This window comes from Bombina bombina, chromosome 8 (assembly GCF_027579735.1).
Source record: "Bombina bombina isolate aBomBom1 chromosome 8, aBomBom1.pri, whole genome shotgun sequence".
Taxonomy (NCBI): domain Eukaryota; kingdom Metazoa; phylum Chordata; class Amphibia; order Anura; family Bombinatoridae; genus Bombina; species Bombina bombina.
This window is the reverse complement of record NC_069506.1, coordinates 63,505,972-63,530,836: the sequence shown is the minus strand read 5'-3', so window position 1 is coordinate 63,530,836 and position 24,865 is coordinate 63,505,972. Positions and strand designations below refer to the sequence as shown.

General features: G+C 37.6%; 1 protein-coding gene across 1 annotated transcript in view; it reads right to left on the bottom strand.

The window, feature by feature from the left end:
* CHD5 (chromodomain helicase DNA binding protein 5) overlaps positions 1 to 24,865 on the bottom strand; it is a 584,561-nt gene that overhangs the window by 22,516 nt on the left and 537,180 nt on the right. Inside the window, exon 41 of the mRNA XM_053690398.1 lies at positions 24,424 to 24,538. Within this exon, the coding sequence (XP_053546373.1) occupies positions 24,424 to 24,538 (115 nt within the window). The remainder of the gene's footprint in view (positions 1 to 24,423; positions 24,539 to 24,865) is intronic.

The following is a 24,865-nucleotide window of genomic DNA, read 5'->3' as shown; positions in this document are numbered from 1 at the left end:
GGAAAAGTCCACAACCCTGACGCTTACATTCTAAGATGCGTTCTACTTCATACTCTGGGTTGCCGTTAACTTTGATAGATACAGGATGAACATTTTTAGGAGTGATGCGATTACTTATATACGGTCTCACTAAGGAAATGTGGAAGACTGAATTAACCCGAAGATAGGATGGCAATGTCAGTTGATACACTAAAGAATCAATCCGATGAGCAACCCAAAATGTTCCAAGGAAATGGGCGTAAGTTCTTAATGGAAAGCAAACTTTGTCTTCAACTTAAAAAAAACGAGCCCAACCTCTGTGACAATCAGCCTACATTTTGTATCAAATGATAGAGGCTCGCAGGAGCCAAAAAAAAATTGTCGCCACTGTCGATTTAGATTAGCCACCACCCTACGATCAGCAGTCAGAAGGTTGGAACTTGGTTTGGCCAAATGAAAGGTCTGAGGGTGATAGCCCAAGGCTGCAAAAACAGAGTAGTCTTGATTGTGGCATTTTATCTCGAGTTATGGGCAAATTTTGCTAAGGGCAGCTATCTTGTGGTGCAACAGAATACTGTCTTAAATAGGTTCTAAACATTGATTAATCTCTCAGTTTGTCCATTAGGCTGTAGATGATAGGACTAGGACAAAGAGATGGTGACTCCTAACTTTTTGGCACAAAACTCTAACGGGAAGTAAATTGTGTACCTCTGTCTGAGAGTTTGTCTACAAGAAGTCCATGTATTTTGTCGAAGAATAAGTCTGATGGCAACTTAGACAGAGGGACAAAATTAGCCATTTTTGAGACTCAATCAACAATTGAAATATAGGTCCAAAGTTGATGTGGGGGAAGTATGTGTTGCAGGAGACCAGATTGAGCTAGCTGAGATGTTTTATTAATTGCACAATTATGGAAGGCAGGGACATAATCAGAAACATCTTGATTTATGTATAGCCACCAGACCTGTAAACTTAATTTTTAAAGAGTATTACATATCCCAGGATGTCTAGATAAAGGAGAATCACATGCCCAATAGAGGATTTCCTTCTGTAGATTTGGAGGTACATAGAACCTTGAACAGTTCGTGGTAACTTGTTTTGTGCCCTCTTGAAATTTTTGAGCATAGAAGTAGTGAATGAGCAGATAATCCTTTCAGGAGGAATAATATTGTCAGGTGAAGTGTCAGTATTCTCTTCTGCACAAAATTGTCTAGAAAGTGCATCTGCCTTCTTATGTTTTTGTTCTGGGAATGTAGGATAACTGGTAATTAAATATGGAGAAGAATAGAGACCAGTGACCTTGTTGAGGATTCATTTAGCGCTGCAGAATCTAACTGCTTAGCACTTAGTATGTAGAGAAGAGTCTTGTGGTCTTTGAGAATAAGAAATAGCTCTATGGTCCCCTCCAGCAAGTGTCTCCATTTGCAAAGTGCTATTTTGATTGCCAATAGTTCCTTGTTACCCAGATTGTAGTTGCTTTCAGCAGATGTAAATTTCTTTAAAAAGAAGGCTACCGGGTCAATTAAGGCAGATTCTGGGTCTCTTTGAGACAAAATTGCTCCTTCTCCCACATCTAATGCATCTACTTCAAAAATATATTGTAGGCTTTTGTTTGGATGATTCAGTATGGGTGCAGAGGTAAATGCCTATCACCTAGATTATGAGTTTTGCGTTGCGGCTTTAAACGCTGAAAAAAATGGCAATTTCAGAGTAAAAGCAGGAACGCACTATTGGAAATTGTGTTGGTATAGCTGTACCCCAAGCATTTTAGCCTGTAACGCAACTTCAATCCCGCACTCAAAAAAATGACATTTTTGTGTGGAATTTTCATAGCGCCAGTATTACAGGATGTGTGGTGAGGCTAAAATGCTAGTGCTACAGCCTATACCGACACGATCCATAACCCCTTTTAAGGGCAATGCAAAATAGCTAAATGCCCTTTTAAGGGCAATGCCCATACAAATGCCCCTTTAGGGGCAATGGGTAGCTTAGTTTTTTTTTTAGAGTTAGTTTTTTTATTTTGGGGGGGTTGGTTGGGTGGTGGGTTTTTTACTGGTAAAAGAGCTGATTTATTTAGGGCAATGCCCTAATATTAGATTAGTTATGTTAATTTATAATTTAATGTTAGTTTTTTTTTAATTTCACAGGTAAGTTTTTATTTATTTAAAGGGACAGTCTACACCAGAATTTTTATTGTTTTAAAAGATAGATAATCCCTTTGATACCCATTCCCCAGTTTTGCATAACCAACACAGTTATATTAATATACTTTTAACCTCTGTGATTATCTTGTATCTAAGCCTCTGCAAACTGCCCCTTTATTTCAGTTCTTTTGACAGACTTGCAGTTTAGCCAATCAGTGCCTGCTCCCAGATAACTTCACGTGCACGAGCACAGTGCTATCTATATGAAATACGTGAACTAACACCCTCTAGTGGTAAAAAACTGTTAAAATGCATTCTGAAAAGAGGTGGCCTTCAAGGTCTAAGAAATTAGCATATGAACCTCCTAGGTTAAGTTTTCAACTAAGAATTCCAAGAGAACAAAGCAAAATTGGTGATAAAAGTAAATTGTTTAAAATTACATGCTCTATGTGAATCATGAAAGTTTATTTTGGCCTAGACTGTCCCTTTAAATATAGTTATATTTTAATTTTAATTTAAAGTTAGGGGGTGTTAGGTTTAGGGGTTCATAGTTTAATTTAGTATTTTGTGATGTGGGGGGCTGGTGGTTTAGGGGTTGATAGGTTTATTTAGTGGCAGAGATGTGGGAGGCCTGAGGTTTAGGGGTTAATAACTTTAGTGGCGGCGATGTCGGGAGCGGCAGAATAAGGGTTAATAGCTTTTATCAGTGGTGGCGATGTCGGGGGCGGCAGATTAGGGGTTAATAACTTTATTTAGGTGTCGGCAATGTCGGGTGGCGGCGGATTAGGGGTGTTTAGACTTGGGGTTTATGTTAGGGTGTTAGGTTTAAACTTAACTTTTTTTCCCCATAGATATCAATGGGGTTGCGTTACGGTGATCGCCATTCCGCACTTCAGGTGTTAGTTTTTTTTCTAACACTCTCTCCCCATTGATGTCTATGGGAGAAAGCGTGCACAAGCACATCAATGCAGCTTTTGGATTTTGTGTGGTATGGAGCTTAACGCCAAAACAAACAAATGTCCACTTAGACACAAAAAATATTAATAGTAACTGCCCGACTGTAAGTGGGTACCTAGATACAACAACCACTTTGTAAATGATGTAGATATGTTGATATAGCACGTATATGTAGTTTAGTTCTGCAGGCATACACTATGTGTTAAACTCCTGCATAACAGTTCCTTATAAGCTGATACTCATGTGGAGATGTATAGTGAACATGATAAACATAATCAGCCCATCAAATTCATGCTCTCCCCGGCCAATCCGGACCCCCGCAGTCAAAACTGTTACCGTATTCCTCTTGTTCAGGACTCGGTTTTCTCACCACTTTGCGGTTGTTGCTCCCGGATACCTGTCCTTCCACCAGATGCGGTTGAGCGTTCTCTCTACTCCTCGTGGTGCTGGTGACGTCACTGAACCAATAGCTCGTACTTCCTGCCTGTAGCCGGTCCTTCGGAAAGAGAGAAGGGGGGTTCTCACTGAGCTCCGTTCCTATGATTCCACTGTCTTGCTTCAGGAGTAGGTTCTCCTCTAGCAAGTGCACTTTGTGCATAAGCTGTTGTTCTATAAATACAAACGGCAGTGCAGCTGTATTTACTGGCTGCTGGCAAAAATTAATAAGCATAAAAAATATATAAAGCGCCAGTAAATAGAGTATAAAAAATAAACTTTTATTTAACCATTAAAACTTGGAGGGACAATACCCCTTAGAGCAAACAATAAAAAGACTAACATGTTTCGGCCGAAGCTGTATTCATAGTTCATAAAATCATTCACGCACTGTGAGTTTAAAAAGTCCTCACTGGGCCCTAATTGGTGAAAGTGTTTCCCTGGGATTTATATTTAAAGATACAAGGGCAAACATATAGTTTCATTGGAGTCTAACACACGCTACAATAGACACGGTTAAAGCCTAGAATCTTTATGCCAATATGTTATAAAATAAACACATTCAAATCACTTTACTTATATTTATCTATTACTTATTACAAAATTCATCTTCAATATATAGATAGTGTTCATTTCAATGATAAGAACATCCCTTGGATATGTCTAAACAAGATTATATACAAACTCGAAACAATGTATCATATATAAGCATCAAATATACATTGTAAAGAACTATTTCGTCAAAATCCACTGACGCAGTCAAAATACGGCTGATATATTCATGCTATTTGGGATCATACAGATTAACTTTTTATTTGCTCACATTATTAGTCCAATATATAATATGGTTTATAAACATGGGTTCATTAGAATAACTGTACTTATTCCTAAAGAAAAGGAAAAGGAAGTGTTGAAATACATATATATATATATATATATATATATATGTCTTGCCAATTGTATTGTATTGTATTGTATATATTGTATATGTGCATAAATAGGGAAGATTCTCCAATGATAAATAACAAATTATGCTAATGAACCGATGTGGGCAAGAACAGCCGTAGCTATAACTGTAAATATAACTTAAGGCAAAGAGGATAAATATATACGTATATACTCACATACTGTATCTCATCAATAGTGTGCATATTTTATTTACATTGGACCTGTATGTATACTTATATGTCAATGGAGGGTTACCTCAATCTAAGTAGTTAATCACAGATATATAGGTATATAGATATGCACAGGAAGGGGTGGGGGTAAGGGATGATTCAGCACCAATAATTAATGAAGTCATATTCAGAATTCAGGCCAAGCAGAATCTTGGTCTGCAGTCTGAATATTCAAAACATTTCTTGTCTAGATAGCCACCATATCCCACGCATAAGGAGGCTTTTCAGTAACTCGTAATGGCAGCACTATGGGGGTAAAATAACGCAACTTTTGTTGCGTTCGTTTCGCACCCTGTTTAGTGCAAAACTCGTAATCTAGGTGTATTTTAATTTTAGGAATGACTTTTCTGCAGCTACCAGAATTTGATAGATGCCCCTTTTGTAGTTATACTGTTAAGGGGGCTACAATGGTCTAGTATCCTCTAATGAATTTTCTATTATAATTAGTGAACCCCAAAAATCTTTGCAAGGCCTTAATAGTATCTGGACGGGGCCACTGTAAAACAGAAGACAGTTTATTTAGATCCATCTCAAATCTATTGGAGTTATGGTCTAGCCTAAAAAATGGAATCTTATCCTGATGGAACAGACACTTCTGACATAGTAACTGAAGAATATTTCTCACATGTGTAATTGTTATGTCTCTGGACTTGGAGTAGATCAGGATATTATCCAAGTGGACAATTATAAACTTGTTCAGATGTTCTTTGAAAATATAATTGACAAATCATCGGAACACTGCCAAGGAGTTACATAAACCAAAAGGCATCACTAAGAACATTCCCCATCTAAGAGGTCACATTCTCCTGAGACCCTGGATAGAACATGCAGCTTCTAATATTGCCAATGTCATTTAATTTTTTGGGTCTGTTTACACACAGATCGGTGTTCAATGTCATTATCTTTTATCAGACATCTGTTATTGTTCGATTTGTGGGTGTTGAGCATTAAGTGCCTGTGGATGTTCAATTCAATGTGTTCATTTTGTTTAGTAATATTTAGTCAGTAACCTTGTTGGGTGGACTGTGATCACCAAGTTGATGCTGTCCATGCACTAATTTGCATTTCAGTTTTAACCATAATATAATTTTAAGCAATTAGCTACCCTGATGATATATTATATTTAAAGAAAGACCATGGACAATTAGATCTGCACATGCTTATTCAAATAGAGCTATGAGGATTCTGATGAAATAACAAAACTTTCCCCATCTACAAGGTCAAATTCTCCTGAGATCTTGAAGGGACATGCAGCTTCTGATATTTACAGCGGGACTCCTGTATTGGAACAAAAAATCATCTGTCTCAGTTAACCTGCTAGTTAGTTTATATCAGAGAGTAGGATTTCTGGACAAAGGAGAGGGAGTGGATGGAGGATCCCTGAGATTACCCATATCATATATAGAGAGAGAATTGAGCAGATGATGGAGAGGTTTATGGTTCAACACTCCAAAGTTTCTCCTCTTCTGTGGTGGCTTGATATTACACCCTTTCTTGTGTACCATTTACATTTGATGAAATGTTTAATCAACATATAATTTATTCTCTTGTACTAGTTTATGAAATACAAAGACAGTGAAACAAACACAATATATCCTTACTATACATATATTTATGCTTATATGATTGTATTTTTTAGATGTTCATAGTATGGTAAACATCAAACCTGTGTAATTTGCATGCGAAGAGAGAAGAGCTCTACCAGGAATGAACAACAACTCAGTGGCTTGTTCTATGGTGAGTTACTACCTAGGAGCAGCCTATTTTAGCCCAGTTGTGCTTTTTACAGAGGAAAACTTTCCTGAAGTATATCAGTCTGATCCCGCCAAGTAAAGATCAGTCCAGCCCAGAAATACCAGGCAATTCTCCTCTGAACAAGGAACATGACAACCCCAGATGATCGTTTCAGCCTTCTATGGGCCTCGTCAGTGAGGTGCAGCCATATTCCTCTAAGCACACTGGGCAAGGAGTCCACATCTGGTTTCCACCATCACCTTTAGGGAGACCTCCCCAGGGTCATACAAATTTGCATACGAAGAAAGAAGTGCTCTACCAGGAATGAACAACAACTCAGTGGCTTGTTCTATGGCGAGTTACCACATAGGAGCAGTCTCTTTTAGCCCAGTTGTGCTTTTCACAGAGGAGAACTTTCCTGAAGTATATCAGTCTGATCCTGCCAATTAAAGGTCAGTCCAGCCCCGAAATACCAGGCAATTCTCCTCTGAACAAGGAACATGACAACCTCAGATGATCGTTTTGGCCTTTTATGGGCCTCATCAGTAAGGTGCAGCCGTATTCCTCTAAGCACACTGGGCAAGGAGTCCACGTCTGGTTTCCACCATCACCCTTAGGGAGACCTCCCCAGGATCATAAAAATTTGCATACAAAGAGAGAAGCACTCTACCAGGAACGAACAACAACTCAGTGGCTTATTCTAGGACGAGTTACCACTAAGAGCAGCCTCTTTTAGCCCAGTTGTGCTTTTCACAGAGGAAAACTTTCCTGAAGTATATCAGTCTGATCCTGCCAAGTAAAGGTCAGTCCATCCCCAAAATACAAGGCAACTTTCCTCTGAACAAGGAACATGACAACCCCAGACGATCGTTTCAGCATTTTTTGGGCCTCGTCAGTGAGGTGCAGTCATATTCCTCTAAGCACACTGGGCAAGGAGTCCACGTCTGATTTTCACCATCACCCTTAAGGGAGACCTCCCCAGGGTTATAAAAATTTGCATACAAAGAGAGAAGCGCTCTACCAGGAATGGACAACAACTCAGTGGCTTGTTCTAGGACGAGTTACCACTTAGGAGCAGCCTCTTTTAGCCCAGTTGTGCTTTTCACAGAGGAAAACTTTCCTGAAGTATATCAGTCTGATCCCGCCAAGTAAAGGTCAGTCCAGCCCCGAAATACCATGCAATTCTCTTCTGAACAAACCAAACATGGACTCCTTGCCGTGGGGGAAACCAGACGTGGACTCCTTGCCCAATGTTCTTAGAGGAATATGGCTGCACCTCACTGACGAGGCCCACAGAAGGCCGAAACGATCATCTGGGGTTGCCGTTTTCCTTGTTCAGAGGAGAATTCCCTGGCATTTCGGGGATGGACTGACCATGTCAGCGGGATCAGACTGATATACTACAGGAAAGTTTTCCTCTGTGAAAAGCACAATTGGGCAGAAAGAAGCTACTTCCAATTGGTAACCGGGCCACAGAAAAAGCTGTTTATACTGCTGTTTGTTCCTGGCAGACTGCTTCTCTTTCTGTTAAACCTATATAATTGTTTAATCTAATAAACTCTTTAGCATTTATAAGGACATACTGCATATTCAAACATTTCTATGTTTCAAAATAAAAAGTCTGGTATGTATATAACCCCTTTCTACAGATATTGGCTAGTACTGTATGTAAGTACCTTGCAGCTGTGGTTATTTGTGTATTTGATAGTCTATATAATTCTGTTGCCTTTGTGTAACAGCACCTGTGCAGTGTCATTTTTAAATTTGCCTGTTTCCTTTCTAGCGATGTAGAGTTATCAGGTGGGTACTAGTCTCTCATAGGAGGAACATGCTTACCCTTTGTGTGTATTGATTCACTGCCCAGTATCATGGTGTTCCCTTAGAATGTCACTCACACTATTTATAATAACTCTAGTATCTATCCAGTGCTTAGTTGTTCTCTCAGCTACCCTTTGATATCAGTTTTATTGCACTTTCTGTAAGTTTAAATCTATAAGGCTGTAACATCTTCCTGGTTTCATCCAGAAAGTGTTGAGTCACTTCTCAGTCACTGGGTCTTTACCTGGACAGGCACTAAACAACTGCTGGAGTGTGACACTCCCATACTTATGCCAAAGATTACACCTCAAAATAAAATTAGACATTTTGTTAAACATTACATAGGAAATAAATTACTATTAATAATTAAATTTAACTTTAAGCACTACCAAAATTTACAAAATATGACACACAAAAATTAAAAAGACAGTGTACTATGAAATGTTCTCCATTTTAATGTGTTCCCAATGATCTATTTTACCTGTTGGAGTGAATTAATTTGAATACAAATAGCTAATTTACCTTTATTTTGCCATTTGAAATGGATACTTTTGCCAGTTTGTCTGAAAATGTCATTACTGCAGTAATGGCTACAGAAAAGCTATGCAAACAAAAAAGCAGCAGCTGTACTCATACTCCCAGTGCGTGTGTGTGGGAGGTACTAAAATGTAAATTTTCTATTGCTCTACCTAAGGGCCTGATTATCAAAAACTCTCCACCATGGAGAAAAATCACACACAGTCTTTGGAATTTTTTTAGACCTTATATTGTAATATAGGAGTTTCTCCTTTACTCACAGAATCCTACATAGTGAGCTAAACATCTCTTAATGTAAAATGTGTGTTTCTAATTTTATTTTGGGGACCTTGCCGTATTGACGAGACTGAGTGGCATATTTAGGTTTTTGTGCTGCCCTAGGCACTCAGAATTCTGCTAAATTTGACTCACTGCATTTCTCACCATAGCTAGGACTGAATGATACTTCCACTACCACAATAAAAATTAACCACTGTAAATAGCAGCCATTGGTTGCTTCCAGAGACCGCCCATTAGCAGCAGCCCTCTTGCTTACTAAGTCCCATGTCAATCACTGCGCTAGTATACTGCAGCCGCAAACTGGTGTCGGTCCCGGAGGCGGGGTCACGCAATGACATCACTGACCCCTGAATCAATTCCACTCAGCACTGAATCGATGCATCATTGCTGTGGTGATTATTTTCAGCACTCACTATATAGTCGGCCACAGAGCCCACTCCCACACTGACTACATGAAAGTGCCGCCACGCTTCCACTATCTGATGCCATGCCACCCCCTCCAATCTGCCACCCTAGGCACAGGCCTTGTCGGCCTATGCGTTAATACGCCACTGCCAAGACTTCTTAGATCATCTCGCCAGGGTGGATAGCTTTAGATCATCAGGCCCTAAGTATTGGGCTTTGTGAAAACAGAAACAAAGGAAGGGTTTTGTGTTTAGAGAGTGTGATAAGATAAATAGGTATGCTCTCCCTACAGGACCATCTTTAACACAGGGCAAAAGGGGCAGCTGCCCTGGGCCCAGTCTTTGTTGAGGGGCCCAAGAGTCCTAAAAGAAAAAGAAAAAAAAATTTTTTTTTTTTTTTTAGTTCATGCCAGACTGCTGATGTCATGTGACATGGAGGACACACACAGTCAGTCCTAATATTGTCACAGTCAAAAGTTCTTTGCTTATATTTATTTGTGAGAAACTGTGCCAGACCATGCCGATGTCATGTGACATTCCAAGCTAGTGCCATGTGCTGTTTTAGATGTACACTGTGCAGCACTGGATGCTAAGCCCTAACTAGGCATCCAGTCAATCCCACTGCATCAGAAAAGGTCCTGCTGGGGTTACTACTGTCACCAGGTAACTGCTCTGGTGGTGGAGATTGTTTCTGGGTAGGGCTCACTATAGGCGCATGCAGCAGAAAGCTGGAGTGGCAGGCACGTGAGGATTTGAGCATCTGTGCAGCTGCACACACTGCTCTCTTCAGTCTTGAGGCTGTGTGACTCGTCTGTATCCATGCAGCCTTGGGCAGACAGCATCCAGTCTGCTGGTCCCCTTAGCCCTGCTCTTTCTGCTGTGGCTCTAAGATCAACTAACTGAAGTTTGTTAGTGTCAGTGAAAAGAATAAGTGAGTGTACACATGCCCGTCCCCCATGCAGCATTGTCTAGTGCAGGATGAGAGGGAACTTGTTCCTAGCAAAGTAGTGACATGTGCTGCTGTGGCTGATGTATAGTGTCATGCTGATACTTCACACATTAAGGTAAGGTTTATTTTTATAGTTTTTATTTCTCTCTGTTTCAGATTTTACAGCTTCCCATAGTAGTTCTACTGTTCCAGTCAGTAAACTTATATCTGTCTGCACCTCTATGCTTCCGCCTCAGTCTTTACCTTGCTTTGCTCCTGTTGGCTGCCCTAAATCTCTTTAACCAGCTAACCTCACACCAGAATCACATTCAAAAGCATATTAAATTAATCCAGAGGGGAGGAATTTATATATTTATTTACTTATTAGTACTGCTTAGGTCCAGTTTCACATATTGCAATTTTTTTTAATGATTAGCCCAGCAGTGATTTAGTTGTTTTTTTGGTATATTGGGGTGGAGAGCGAAATTGCATGGGGGGGGGGGGCAAGAAAATGTTTGCCCAGGGTCCAGTCAGTAATAAAGACTGCCCTGTCTCCCTAAATATTCAACCCCTTTGAATCAGTTGTGGTTTCAACTTTTCATAAAGGTGGCATGTGTTTGGATTACGGAAAAAGACCTTGGGGCTGAATAATCAAGGGACGAATGGCCCTGAATGCCACTGTTTCTCAGCCATGGAGAGAAATCAAACAAAATCTTTGGAACCTTTTTTAGACCTTATATTGTAATATAGGAGTTTCTCCTTTACTTAGAGTCTTACATAGTGAGATAAACATCTCTTAATGTAAAATGTGCATTTCTAATTTTATTTTGGGGACCTTGCCGTATTGACGAGACTTCTTAGATCATCTCTCCAGGGTGGAGGGCTTTAGTTCAACAGGCCCTAAGTATTGGACTTTGTGAAAACAGAGACAAAGGAAGGGTTTTGTGTTTAGAGAGAGTGATAAGATAAATAGGTTTGCTCTCCCTAAATATTCAGCCCCTTTGAAACGGTTGTGGTTTCAACTTTTCATACATTTTATACTCTGCGACTGGTATATCAAGTCATTAAAAACTCAATAATGTGGAACCTTTTTATTTATCTAGGCCCCGATGATTAAAGATCATCCGAAATGGCTTTTTTTTGTCTCGCCAGTCTTGCAATCCATGCGTCTAGTGATATTTAAAAAAAAATGTGGTCTTACTCTATCCGTGGTGATGTGCCTTCTTTATGAAACAATAGAGGTTGCTGTCTAAGCAAAAATCCACCCACATTGTCTGTAAACTCAGATCTCAGTAGTGGGGAGGGGGAGTTTCTGCACGAGCCTTCAAGCTCGCCGGAACAGGAGTAAGAAGACCGCTGCTCCAGAAACAGGAGTTAAGAAGCAGCGGTCTTAAGACCGCTGCTCCTTAACTTGTCCGCCGCCTCTGAGGCGGCGGACAGTAATCTGCCCGATCGAATACGATAGGGTTGATTGACACCCCCGCTGCAGGGGGCAGCATTGCACAAGCAGTTCACCAGAACTGCTTGTGCAATGATAAATGTTGACAGCGTATGCTGTCGGCATTTATCAATGTCTGACGGACATGATCCGCTACAGCGGATCATGTCCGCTAGGCACTTGATAAATCGGCCCCAAAGCATGTTTACACAACATATACTGTGTGTTCGCTAAAAGTAAAAATTGTTTCTGAGTAGTATTACATATGTAAAGTAAGCTTCACTGTCAGTCAGTAGATTTATTACAATTTCAAATGTCTCCACTAAAAGGCTGGTATAGGTGAAAAGGCGCACCTAAGATGGAGGATATTCCTTTGAAAATTAGAAACTATTTTCTTTTCTTTTTTAAATGCAACATCTTTACACTGTATGTGATTAAAAATAAACTCATACAGCTCTAAAAACATAGCTTGAATGAATATGTATATCTTGGAATCTAAAAGCAACATATTTGAACATATACAGTATACTTCCATAATAAGTTTAAGAACTGATCGTTCATTTGCTTTGTAAGTAAATGAGATTTTGTGGAAAAAAAACATCACCTTTGTCCACCTAAATGATCTAAAAAACAAATTAACCAATTTACCTGAAATATTTCACTTTTGTAGCAATTTTCAATTCTCTGTGTTTAATTTGTAAAACAAAAAAATTAAAAAGACTGGGACTTTTTTTATTTTATTTTGAGTATTTCTTCATTGTCTGGGAATGCTGGAATACTGATGATAGGATTTACACATGAAAGTATTAAACATATGTGGCCACTTTCTGGAAACCTTATATTAGGTAACAAGGAGGTGTACAAAAAAACACAGGCACCGTCACGATAAATAACAATAACAAGGGTACAAAATGTTTTATTTTTACAATTTTGTATTTCATTATGCATATTTAATCCCAGTAAAAGATAACATATGTCATATATCTCTATTAGTAGTGGTGATCATATGGTCTCTGAGCACTAGAATGTAGAAATGGCAAGTAGCCTGAGTGACAGGTACCTGCCCCAAGATATGTGTCAATAAATCAAAGTAAACATACTATTGTGGCTTCCTGTCATGATTTGTACACTGAGCATGTGCAAGAAACTGAATGGGCTAGTTAAAGTGTTTCCTAGCAACCCCTTAAAATGAAAAGCCTCTCCTTTTCATTCCTGTAGAAACCACAACCCCCTTGTGGGCCTGTGATTGGATGTAAATGACTGCACAAAAAAAAGCAAAATCCTTTTAAAATGATGAATAATACATATTGCATTGATTTCTGAGTATAAATCACTACTTAGTAATTTGTTTATTACAGCAATGAAACAGACTGTGTTATATCCCTTTTAAGTTAGTTGAGTTTCTATCTGTTTGGAGTAAGGTAAAGATGACCTGGAACTCTGCACCAATAGAAGTGCTGATTTTTATTTCCAGTTTCTCTCTAAATTGGCAGAGATATGAGGTTCTCAGTCTCACAGCTTCTTTAACAAACATCACTAGATATAAGTGTTACTCTTTATCTGGACACAATCCTTGTCAGTGTCTCATCAGCAACACTGGTTTGTCACATATTCAAGGGAATCTAGGTGCATCAAAATTTAGGATGGCAGATTGATCATTCCAAATGCTACCTAATGCTATCAAACTAGGTTAAAGGGGCATGAAACCCAACATTTTCCTTTGATGATTCAGATAGGACAACTTTGTAATTTACTTTTATTATCAAATTTTCTTCATTCTCTTGGTATGCTTTGTTAAAGGAGGAGCAACGCACTACTGGGAGCTAGCTGAATACATCCAGTGAACCAATGACATGAGGTATGTATGTGCAGTCACCAATCAGCAGCTAAATCCCAGTAGTGCATTGCTGCTCCTGAACCTTCCTAGATATGAAGGATATCAAGATAATAGAAGAAAATTGGAAAGTTGTTTAAAATGGCATCTTTTATCTGAATCATGAAAGACTAATTTTGGCTTTACTGTCCCTTTAAATTTCCTGAGAATCATTTCAGACACAGGTTTAGCCAAAATAATTATTCTGGAGACAAAAAACTCCAAGTTAATGCATTCTATCTGCACAAACAACAGCTACAACTAAGCATCAGAGGAATGATTATGTAAGGCAGTCATATGGTCAAATGATAATCTTTTTGCGCACGTCGGGTACCGCATGTATTACAAGTTGAAATAAAAAGTTTTCGCTCTTCTGACGCAGGCAAAAAAAAAAAAAAGATGTTACCATATTGAAACCGCGTTAACGTTTTCTCCCATTAACTTCAATTGAGTGCGAAAAATGGGGAAAAAGAGAACACCCAAAGTCACACAACCAGATCGCGTTTAACCAAGTGCGCTAACTCAACATGATATATTAATAGTTCCCATTCCAATGTTCTTCACATAGAAGAATATGTTCTATTTATTCAAAATATTTCTGTATATATATATATATATATATCTGATGTTTTTTGGTAAATTATATATCAATACCTATATATACTGTATATAGATGATTACAATATTATATGTAATATGTGTGAAAAGGAAATTTATAATCCAGTCTTTTTTATTGTTTTATTCTGTTCCGATTCGCAAAGGTGATTATTGACAGCTGTATATCATCACAAAGTAAGGGGGTGGGGTTTTTGGGTAAGTGTGACAAGCACAGAACATTGGAATGCAAAATATTTACAGTAAAAACGTAATTAAATATGAATATTGCATAAATGTGTTTTTACCCGTTTTCCTAATTGACGGCAAAGGGCTCAAATGCACACACATATATATATATATATATATATATATATATATATATATGTATACATATGTATTTACATGTGTATATATATATATATATATATATATATATATGTATACATATATATATAGACATGTATATGTATGAATGTATGTCTATGTTAAAGCCCTTTGCAGTCCTTTTTGTTTTTCTAACACCATATCTTTGAGAACATAACTTTTTTATGCAATTTTTTTTCAATATTTTTTATTAGATGATGTTATTATGAGTGTAACTGTACTTTTTATTGTAATTTTGATGTATTTTGTGCCACTTTGTATTCTAGCGTAACAGTTGACCAGAGCTCTGAGGTCGCTCTATCCCGACGCTCGTTAAATTCAATTGAGCTTGAGCGAACTCATTTACTTTTAACTTGTAATACGTGTGCTACTTCGGACGCGTGCAAACAGTTGCGATAAAAACAATATAATTTGCGCGCAACAGTTAGCACTCCCCTTGTAATCTGGCCCTAAATGTGATACCCCTGCTGTGAAAATTCAAATAACTAGGATACAAGCAGAAATACTGTTATATTTTAAATCTTGTTTACACATCAACTTTTATACACATTAAAGCAAGTAGCATGAGAATAGTTAATAGTACTTTATCATATGAGTCTATGACTTCAATGGACAGTAACTGGAATTGATTAATAATTCAACATTTTAGTCATCCTCGGTGCACTTAAAGCATGTTTTTCTATATTGTTAAAGAATGTCAGAATGAATAATTTAGAACCCTGACTTTATATTGATCCTTGTACAACAATGAAAACAGTATATATAGATCACATTTTATAGCTAAAAGTATCCTTTAACCAATTTAAAAGAAAAGTAAACAAGTTTTAAAAGATTTCACATATGAAAATTTTGGGCAAGAATAGAAGTGGCACGCTAACAGTTATGCACAAGCATAAAGGGGTTTAAAGCGGGTGTTTGCACGCATTGGGATTAGCACTCATATTACAAGATGAAAGTAAACGCGAATGTGTGAGCGCAATCGCGATTTATGCTAGAATAATTACTGTGTTCTCAGAGCTCTGGTTATCTGTTTTGCAAAAACAAGAAAGTTGCACAAAACACATGAAAAATACATTACAAAGTACAGGTACACTCATAGTAAAACACAACAGATTGCACTCACAAGACTCATTAAAATATCAGCAATACACATCTAACTGTTCGCGTGTACTTGCTTATTGGTTCCTTTATCCCTTTTCCCTCCGCACGTCAGGAGTGGAGCAATCCTGCAGTCACCAAAACACCCGTTCCAGAGCGAGATATAACTAACAGTAACAGCACAAAGGGAACAGTTTCTAGATGCTGAATCGTCCACACCTCTTGTACTATCCTTCAACATCTACGCGTTTCATGTGCTTGCAGGTGGACTTTATTAAGAGGTGCAATTGACATATAGTTATACACGCTTACTTGTCTACACCAATACCGCCCATACCTTACATTTATAATTACATCATCGCTTAACTGCGGAGCTCCCCTTCCACCTCACACAACTAATGTAACCCCAGCATTTAATTATGTATCCTTAAATTATTACATTATTTTCATTTGAGTTGTAAGGTGAAAAACAATTGATAAATGTAATATTTGAAATGTACAAAGTCCCTTTCAAACAATTTTATATTAACATTGCTTGCACTTATAGAGACATTCAGGTTTTTCTCCTCCCTTCCTCCTATCAAATCCTTAATTGAATACTTAATCTGAATTACATTATACAATATATAATTCATATTCAACACTACATAAAATAGGTAAATTAAAAATATATTAATTGAAATATAATTTACTAGACCTGAAGTCTAATACAAAAGAATAAAATTAATAAAACATGTTTTACTTTTTGGTGAAATAAACTCTGCTATGAGTCGTGGATGCACTAATTGTTTTCAGAGTTGGTATAAATCTCTTACTGGATCTACGGCTGGTTAGTTCTCTCTACATAGAGCAGCTCTGTGGAAATTGAGAGTTTACATAGGAGAACATATCTACTTGAAAAGGAAGAAAGAAGAGCATTGTGTGTATGAACTTGGAGCTTATAATACAGCAGATGTCTCCTGTGTTCCTATATAAGGACTAAGCGTTCCTATATAAGGTCTAAGTGTTTTAGAAGGCACAATAGACTATTTATTCTATTCTATTGTATATTTCATATTTTACATTTTTTTATTTGTAGTTTTAATATTGATATATTTTCCCTTCCTTATTTAATATTATAAAGGTCAGGGGTATACTTATTTTTGCGCTAATTTTTGTGTGTGTGTTAAACTCATAATAACACTATCTAATAAATGTCATAAAAAAATGCCTTAAAACTGCAAAAGATGCAGCTTTAATTATGATAGATGCTGAAAAAGCGCTCAAATCAATCGCTTGGGACCATTTATTTACACCCCTGGAAAAATTCGTAATCACAGGCCATTTTAATAATTTTATTAGGCTGATTTATAAAAATCCCTCCTCCAAATTACTAATTAACGGTTTGCTTTCCGCAGATTTGCAAATAGCCAAAGGCACCAGACAAGGCTGTCCACTATCCCCACTTGTATTCAATATATCTATAGAGCACTAGCAGTTAGTCTTAGGAAATAATTGGATGGTATTACTATAGGAAAAATGAATCTGGTTTTATAATTATATGTGGACGATCTCTTACTATTAATGGGCAATAACAGGAGGAACACCCCTATATTGCTGGATACTATTAGGAACTTTAGCAAGTTTTCCGGGTATAAGATAGACAAGTCCAAATCTGAGACAATCTGGCTATATAAAAAGAAAAAAGCCTAAATGATACCCCATTTAAAGAAGCCAGAAAACATATTAAATACCTACTGTAGGTATTTTTCTTAGCAAGAATCCCACAGAGTGGTATGAGATAAATTATAAAATGCTATGGAGCTCTATAGCCTCTAAGCTATTAAGATGGAGACAACTGCCAATATCCTTATCAGCAAAAGTATACTTGATAAAAATGATAATTTTGCCAAAAATCTTATTTTTATGTCAAAACCTCCCCCTGTTCATTTAACAGATAGATCTAAGGAAATTATATGCACAATGTACACAGTTCTCATGGGAAGGAAAGCCAGCTAGAATTGCTCTTAGGAAATTAATGCAAAAAAGAGAGTTTGGGGATTAGGATTTTCTAATGTTAAATATAATTGGACTTGCCTTGTAAAGGTGGCATGTGATTGGATTATGAAAAAGACCTTGGGGCTGAATTATCAAGGGACGAATGGCCCTGAATGCCACTGTTTCTCAGCCATGGAGAGAATTCAAACAAAATCTTTGGAACCTTTTTTAGACCTTATGTTGTAATATAGGAGTTTCTCCTTTACTTACAGAGTCCTACATAGTGAGATAAACATCTCTTAATGTAAAATGTGTATTTCTAATATTATTTTGGGGACCTTGCCGTATTGACGAGACTTCTTAGATTATCTCTCCAGGGTGGAGAACTTTAGTTCAACAGGCCCTAAGTATTAGGCTTTGGGAAAACAGAGAAAAAGGAAGGGTTTTGTGTTTAGAGAGAGTGATAAGATAAATAGGTCTGCTCTCCCTAAATATTCAGCCCAATTTGAATCGGTTGTGGTTTCAACTTTTCATACATTTTATACTCTGCAGCTGGTATTTCAAGTCATTAGAAACTTAATAATGTGGAACTCCTTTATTTACCTAGGCCCGATGATAAAAGATCATCCGAAACACATGAAATGGCTTTTTTTTGTCTCGCTAGTCTTGCAATCCATGCATCTAGTGATATTTTTTTTAAAATGTGGTCTGACTATATCCATGGGGATGTGCCTTTTGTATGAAACAATAGAGATTGCTGTCTAAGCAAAAATCCACCCACATTGTCTGTGAACGCGGGATCTCAGTAGTGGGGAGTATATGCTTAGCCGAATGGGGTCATCGCCGGAACAGTAGTAAGAAGACCGCTGCTCCTTAAAGGGACAGTCTAGTAAAAATTAAACTTTCATTATTCAGATAGGACTTGTAATTTTAATCAACTTTCCAATTTACTTTTATCATCAAATATGCTTTGTTCTCTTGGAATTCTTAGTTGAAACTAAACCTAGACAGACTAATACACTAATTTCTAAGCCCTTGAGGGCTGCCTCTTATCACATGCTTTTTAAAATTAAATTGCTTTTAAACACAAAGAGGCTGAAAGTACACGTGGGCCATATAGAAAACAGTGTGTTCAGGCACAGAAAGTTATTTAAGATTTAGCACAACACAATGCTAAATGCAAGTCAATAGATAATAAACAGTCACAGTCATGTGATCAGGGGGCTGGAAGAAGGTTCTTAGATACAAGGTAATCACAGAGGTAAAAAGTATATTAATATAACTGTGTTGGTTATGCAAAACTGGGGAATGGGTAATAAAGGTATTATCTATCTTTTAAAACAATAACAATTCTATTGTAGACTGTCCCTTTAACTCATACGCCTCCTCTGAGGCTGCGGTCTGCAATCCACCCGATCGTGTATGATTTGCAAATAGAGAATGATTTAATAATCCCAGTCTCTGTACTGGGTCTATTACATGCAGAGGAAAAAAAATGCCAAAAGCAATTAGAGACAGGGAATCAATACGTAATATAGTTAGAACAAAGAATAAACTCAAGAATGAACTACAAATTAAAAATCAGTTATCCAAATTTTTTCCGATTTGGGGAAACATGGAATTTGCACCGAGCCTTGTAGCAAGTACCTTTAAGTTATGGAAGCAAAAAGGTTTGGTTTTCCTTCGGCAACTCGAAGATACAAATTTGGGCACAATTAAAACATTTATGTCTTTAAAACAGGAATTCGCACTATCCGTGAAGGAATTTTTTGCATACTTACAGATCAGACAGTATTACTTTACGGTAAAAGAGAACTTTGACAGAAACTGGTCTTTAGGGGAAATAGATTAGTGACAAATTAATTTATATAAAGCTGGCATAACATCTATCTCCATATGGTATAATATGTTAATGCATAAATCTGAACAGGATAATATAGAACAAATACAAAACAAATGTCACAGAGAATTCAATGAGATTGCATGCGATGATATCACTCAGAGTTTAAATTTAATAGATAAATGTACTAATTCTTATGCGTGGAGAAAGTCAGACATTAAAACTATTAATAAAATATACTTGTCACCCGCCAGAATAGCCAAATGGTCACCCCAAGAAAGTGCTTATTGCTCCAGATGTTCATATCCCTGCACAGATTTAATACACTGTTTCTGGTCATGCCCTACGGTGTTGAAGTTCTGGTGCAAGGTAAATTACTGGTTGAATAGATTCCTTGAGAAGGAATTAACAATAACCTCAACAGATGTTCTGTTTTTACATAATAAAACGGACACTGTGGAGAATAATCTTTTAATAAATACAGTAATTCTGATAGGTAGAAATATTATATTAAGTTCATGGAAATCTAAATCAAGCAAGAGTTTGAAAGAATTTACTAAGAACAATTTGACCCAAATACTACACAAGAAAGAACAGTAAAAAAAAAATTGACAGACAACTAATTTTCTCATTTAAAAAGTTAGATTTTTTTATATGTCCATTTTGTCAGGGAATTTCCCAGAGTGGTAGTTGGATTAGGAGGAAGAAGTTAGAGAAGACAATAATATTATAATTCCTCTCCCCACTTTTTTTTTCTCTCCCTAGTACACAGAAAGCATTTAAGTTAACTGTGGCAAATCACGAAACTCTGAGACAATGGGCTCCATGTACGAAGCAGCAAAAGCTGCTCCGGAGCTCTCGCGGGGCAGGTTCGCATATATGAGCCTGCTTCTTACGCCCTACGCCACCTTTGAGGTGGCGAGAGAAAATCACAGAGAGCTCGGTTGTTTGCTCTCGGTGAATGACAGTCCCTTCAGTTGGGCGATTGGTCGCGCGAATGAAGGGGCGGGCATTACACACTCCAAAGAGTGTGTAATGATACATACGGGCAAGCGGATCAACAGATCCGCTGCCTGTGTGTAGTGAAGGCAGGCGGACAGCTTTGCAAGTTGAGAAGCCGTCCGTCTGCCGGTTAGTACATGGAGGGCCATTTATCAAGCTCTGGATGGAGCTTGAGGGCCCGTGTTTCTGGCGAACCTGCAGGCTCGCCAGAAACAGCAGTTATGAAGCAGCGGTCTAAAGAACGCTGCTCCATAACCTGTCCGCCTGCTCAGACATCGCCGGAATTCAACCCTATAGAGTATGATCGGGTTGATTGACACCCCCTGCTGGCACGAGTCTGTAGGGGATGGCGTTGCACCAGCAGCTCACAAGAGCTGCTGGTGCAATGCTGAATACAGAGAGCGTATTGCTCTTCTCATTTAGCGATGTCTGTCGGACTAGGTAGTTATTAAATAGTTAATAACTATTTAGTAACTATTCTACCTAGTTAAAATAAATACAAACTTGCCTGTAAAACAAAAATAAACCCTAAGCTAGCTACAATGTAACAATTAGTTATATTGTAGCTAGTTTAGGGTTTATTTTATAGGTATTTAGTTTTAAATAGGAATAATTTAGTTAATGATAGTAATTTTATTTAGATTTATTTAAATTATATTTAAGTTAGGGGGGGTTAGGGTTAGACTTAGGTTTAGGGGTTAATATGTTTATTATAGTTGCAGCGATGTTGGTGCGGCAGATTAGGAGTTAATTAGTGTACGTAGGTTGTGGCGACATTTGGGGGCGGCAGATTAGGGGTTAATAATGATAATGCAGGTGTCGGCAATGTTGGGGGCAGCAGATTAGGGTTTAATAAGTATAATGTAAGTGGCGGCGGTGTCCGGAGCGTCAGATTAGGGGTTAATAATGATAATGCAGGTGTCGGCAATGTCGGGGGCGGCAGATTAGGGGTTAATAAATGTAAGATTAGGGGTGTTTAGACTCTGGGTTCATGTTAGGGTGTTAGGTGTAGACATACATTTTTTTTCCCGGTAGGAATCAATGGGGCTGCGTTATGAGCTAAACGCTGCTTTTTTGCAGGTGTTAGACTTTTTTTCAGCCGGCTCTCCCCGTTGATTCCTATGGGAAAATCGTGCACAAGCACGTTACACCAGCTCACCGCTGACTTAAGCAGCGATGGTATTGAAGTGAGATTTGGAGCAAAATTTTGCTCAACGCTCACTTTTTGTCTTTTAACGCCGGGTTTGTAAAAACCCGTAATACCAGCGTTGTCTGTAAGTGAGGGGTGAGAATAAACTGCTTGTTAGTACCACACCCTGTTACCGCAAAATTTGTAATCTAGCCGTGTGTTTTCAGCAATTGACAACGTGTGATAAGGGGCTAGTAAAGGTGGGTGAACTGAATTTACATTGTGGTTTTGAAAATCTTGACTTAGATGTTTTGAGGTTTTCCCTCACAATTAATTGATATAATATTAAAAGGACAAAGTGACATGACCTTTCTCTTACATGATACTGATAGAGCAAACAATTTTAAACAACTTTCTAGTTTACTGCTATTTTCACATTTTGTTTAATTCTCTTGGTAGCCTTTGTTTGAAAAAGCAGCAATGCACTAATGGGAACTGGCTGAAAAAATCTGGTGAGACAATGACAAATGGCATATATGTGCAGCCACCAATCAGCAATTAGCTCTCAGTAGTGCATTGTTTTTCCTGAGCCTATCTAGATATGCTTTTCAACACATGATGCCAATAAAATGAAGCAAATTACATAATGAGATATTAGCCACAATCAGCAATTGCTACCCAGGTGCTGAACCAAAAATGGGCCAGCTTCTAAGCTTACATTCCTGCTTTTTGAAATAAAGATACCAAGAGAACGAAGAGAATTTGATAATAGGAGTAAATTAGACAGTTGTTTAAAATGGAATGCTCTATCTGAATTATGAAAGAAAACAATTGTGTTTCATATCCCTTTAAGGTACTTGGATATTTCTCCTTTCTTGCTTAGTTTTTTTTTTTTTTTAAGTTTTTTGTCTAACCACCACCCAATTGTCTATGCATTGTATTTTTTTTATCCAGGATACCTCACCTACTTTAATTTCTTTTTTGCTTTGACTATCCCCTAAGTATTTCACTCTCTGCATTTTTCTTTGCTTTCCAATAAGCAAGCTCCTCTGCCTATGCTTTCCATAGTAGACTTGTGCACGGCGGAAAAATTTGTTTCGGTTCGGATTGATTCGGATGTTTTCGAGTTTCGGTTCGGATCGATTGGAATTTGGAAAAATTTGAATGAATTTGTTTCGGATTCGTTTCGGATTCATTCGGATTCGAACAAAATTCGGCTGGATTCGGTTCGGTTCGATTCGGAAATTCGGAATTTCGGTATGTGTTAGGTGGGATGTGCTGTGTATTAGACTAGTATTATGTACTGTATATTAGGTGTAACCCATAGCAGAGTGATATAACCTAATATACTGTACAATACTAGTGTAATCCATGGCCATCCGAATGTAACGAATAAATCTGAACTAATTTGGATTTATTCGGTAGATTCGGTACTACCGTAATTCGGAAATTCGAATCGATCCGAATCTCCGAATTTAACAAATTCGTCCGAATTTCGATTCGGAACGAATCGAACCGCACATGTCTATTCCATAGTGACTTCCCCATTGCCTGGGCAGTTTCTTAGCACAACCTTTGTCTTGTCTGTCACTTTGTTTATTAACATACAGGTTGACCTACATTCAAGAACGTTACAGAACACAGGTCGCGGATAGTGGATAATCAAATATAGAGAACACAAAATTCACTCTTTTTTTGTGTAAATGTCTTTGTATTGAAAGATAAAACATCACATAGATTTTACAGAGCTGGCACACCAGGTAAACATCACATCACTGCTTTTTTTTTAAATAAATTATCATTAGCAAATTATATAATAATTTCCTGTAAATCAAAACACTGAAATGGGATAAATGAGACACCATTCCACACCTAACAGACTCACGCAGATGATTACATCAAGCTAGATCTAGGAATATGCATGGTATTTAAAGGGACATTAAACACTTTGAGATAGTAATATAACATGATAAATCGTATATATATATATATATAAAAAAAGTCTGCAATATTCTTTCATTATTTGATTCATCCTCTTTTCCTGTAATTCCATTCTGAAATTGTGAGCTTTTCAGTTCCTGTTAGAAAGTGCAGAACACTATTATATTCCACACAGCCATTGGCTGCACACTCTAATGATAACTGTCCCTAATTGGCCACAGCAGAGAAGGTAACCTAAGTTTCAACATGGCAGCTCCCATTTAAAAAATACACCTAGATGTTATTCTCAGACTAATATTTTCTTTGAATGCATCATTCTATCTAGCATTTATTTAGTGTTTATTGTCCCTTTAATGATCACAAACAATTCTTTTCAAATGTTACAAAATTAGCAAGCTGATAAAGCATGCTGCAAAACTGATATGCTGGAAGAAGCTTGTACACAATTAAAAGGGTAAACGTGAATGATTGTTGTATTGATGTTGGTTTTGAAATGAATATGCTAGATAAATTTCAAATTAATAAATCATCATTATATGATGAAAAAAATAGCGCTGAGCACAGGGATATGAGTCTGCTTACCTCCGTTTGAAATGAAGACTGCCACAGAGGGAAATCTTGGAAACCGCTAAAAATCTATTAACAAGAGAGAAAACATCTTGCTTGCCTAGTGTCTTCTGAGCTTACTGGCTACTGCATATATTCCCAACTAATTATTGCAATATTGTGAACCGAAAATAATGTCACTTACCAGTCACATACGGTCCAAGAGGCATCTGGCTGTAGTTGACAATACTGCCAGGACCAGTTCCTCGGAAATTTGGGGCAAAGTTGTTGTTGTACATTTGAGAAGATCCAAATGACCCCTTCGTCAAAAAAAGAGAAAATTGTACAATTAATATTATATAATTATTTGTACATATTCAACAAATTTTTAGCATTAGGTATCTTTGTCCATTTGTGAATTGCTTTTTAACTGAATGCGCTTTTTTCTTCTAGTCGGAGAAGTTTACAAACTGTTTAGATTTAACAACGCAAATAGATTACTTATTGTTCTTTTGGTTGACATTGTCATTGCAGTGATGGCCAACTTCCTTATGCATGGGGTCAAAGATCAATATTTTTGAAGCCTCAAAGGGCCATTATAGTACAAAAAGGACATGCTCTTAGTCATTAGATCATGTAATTTTAGC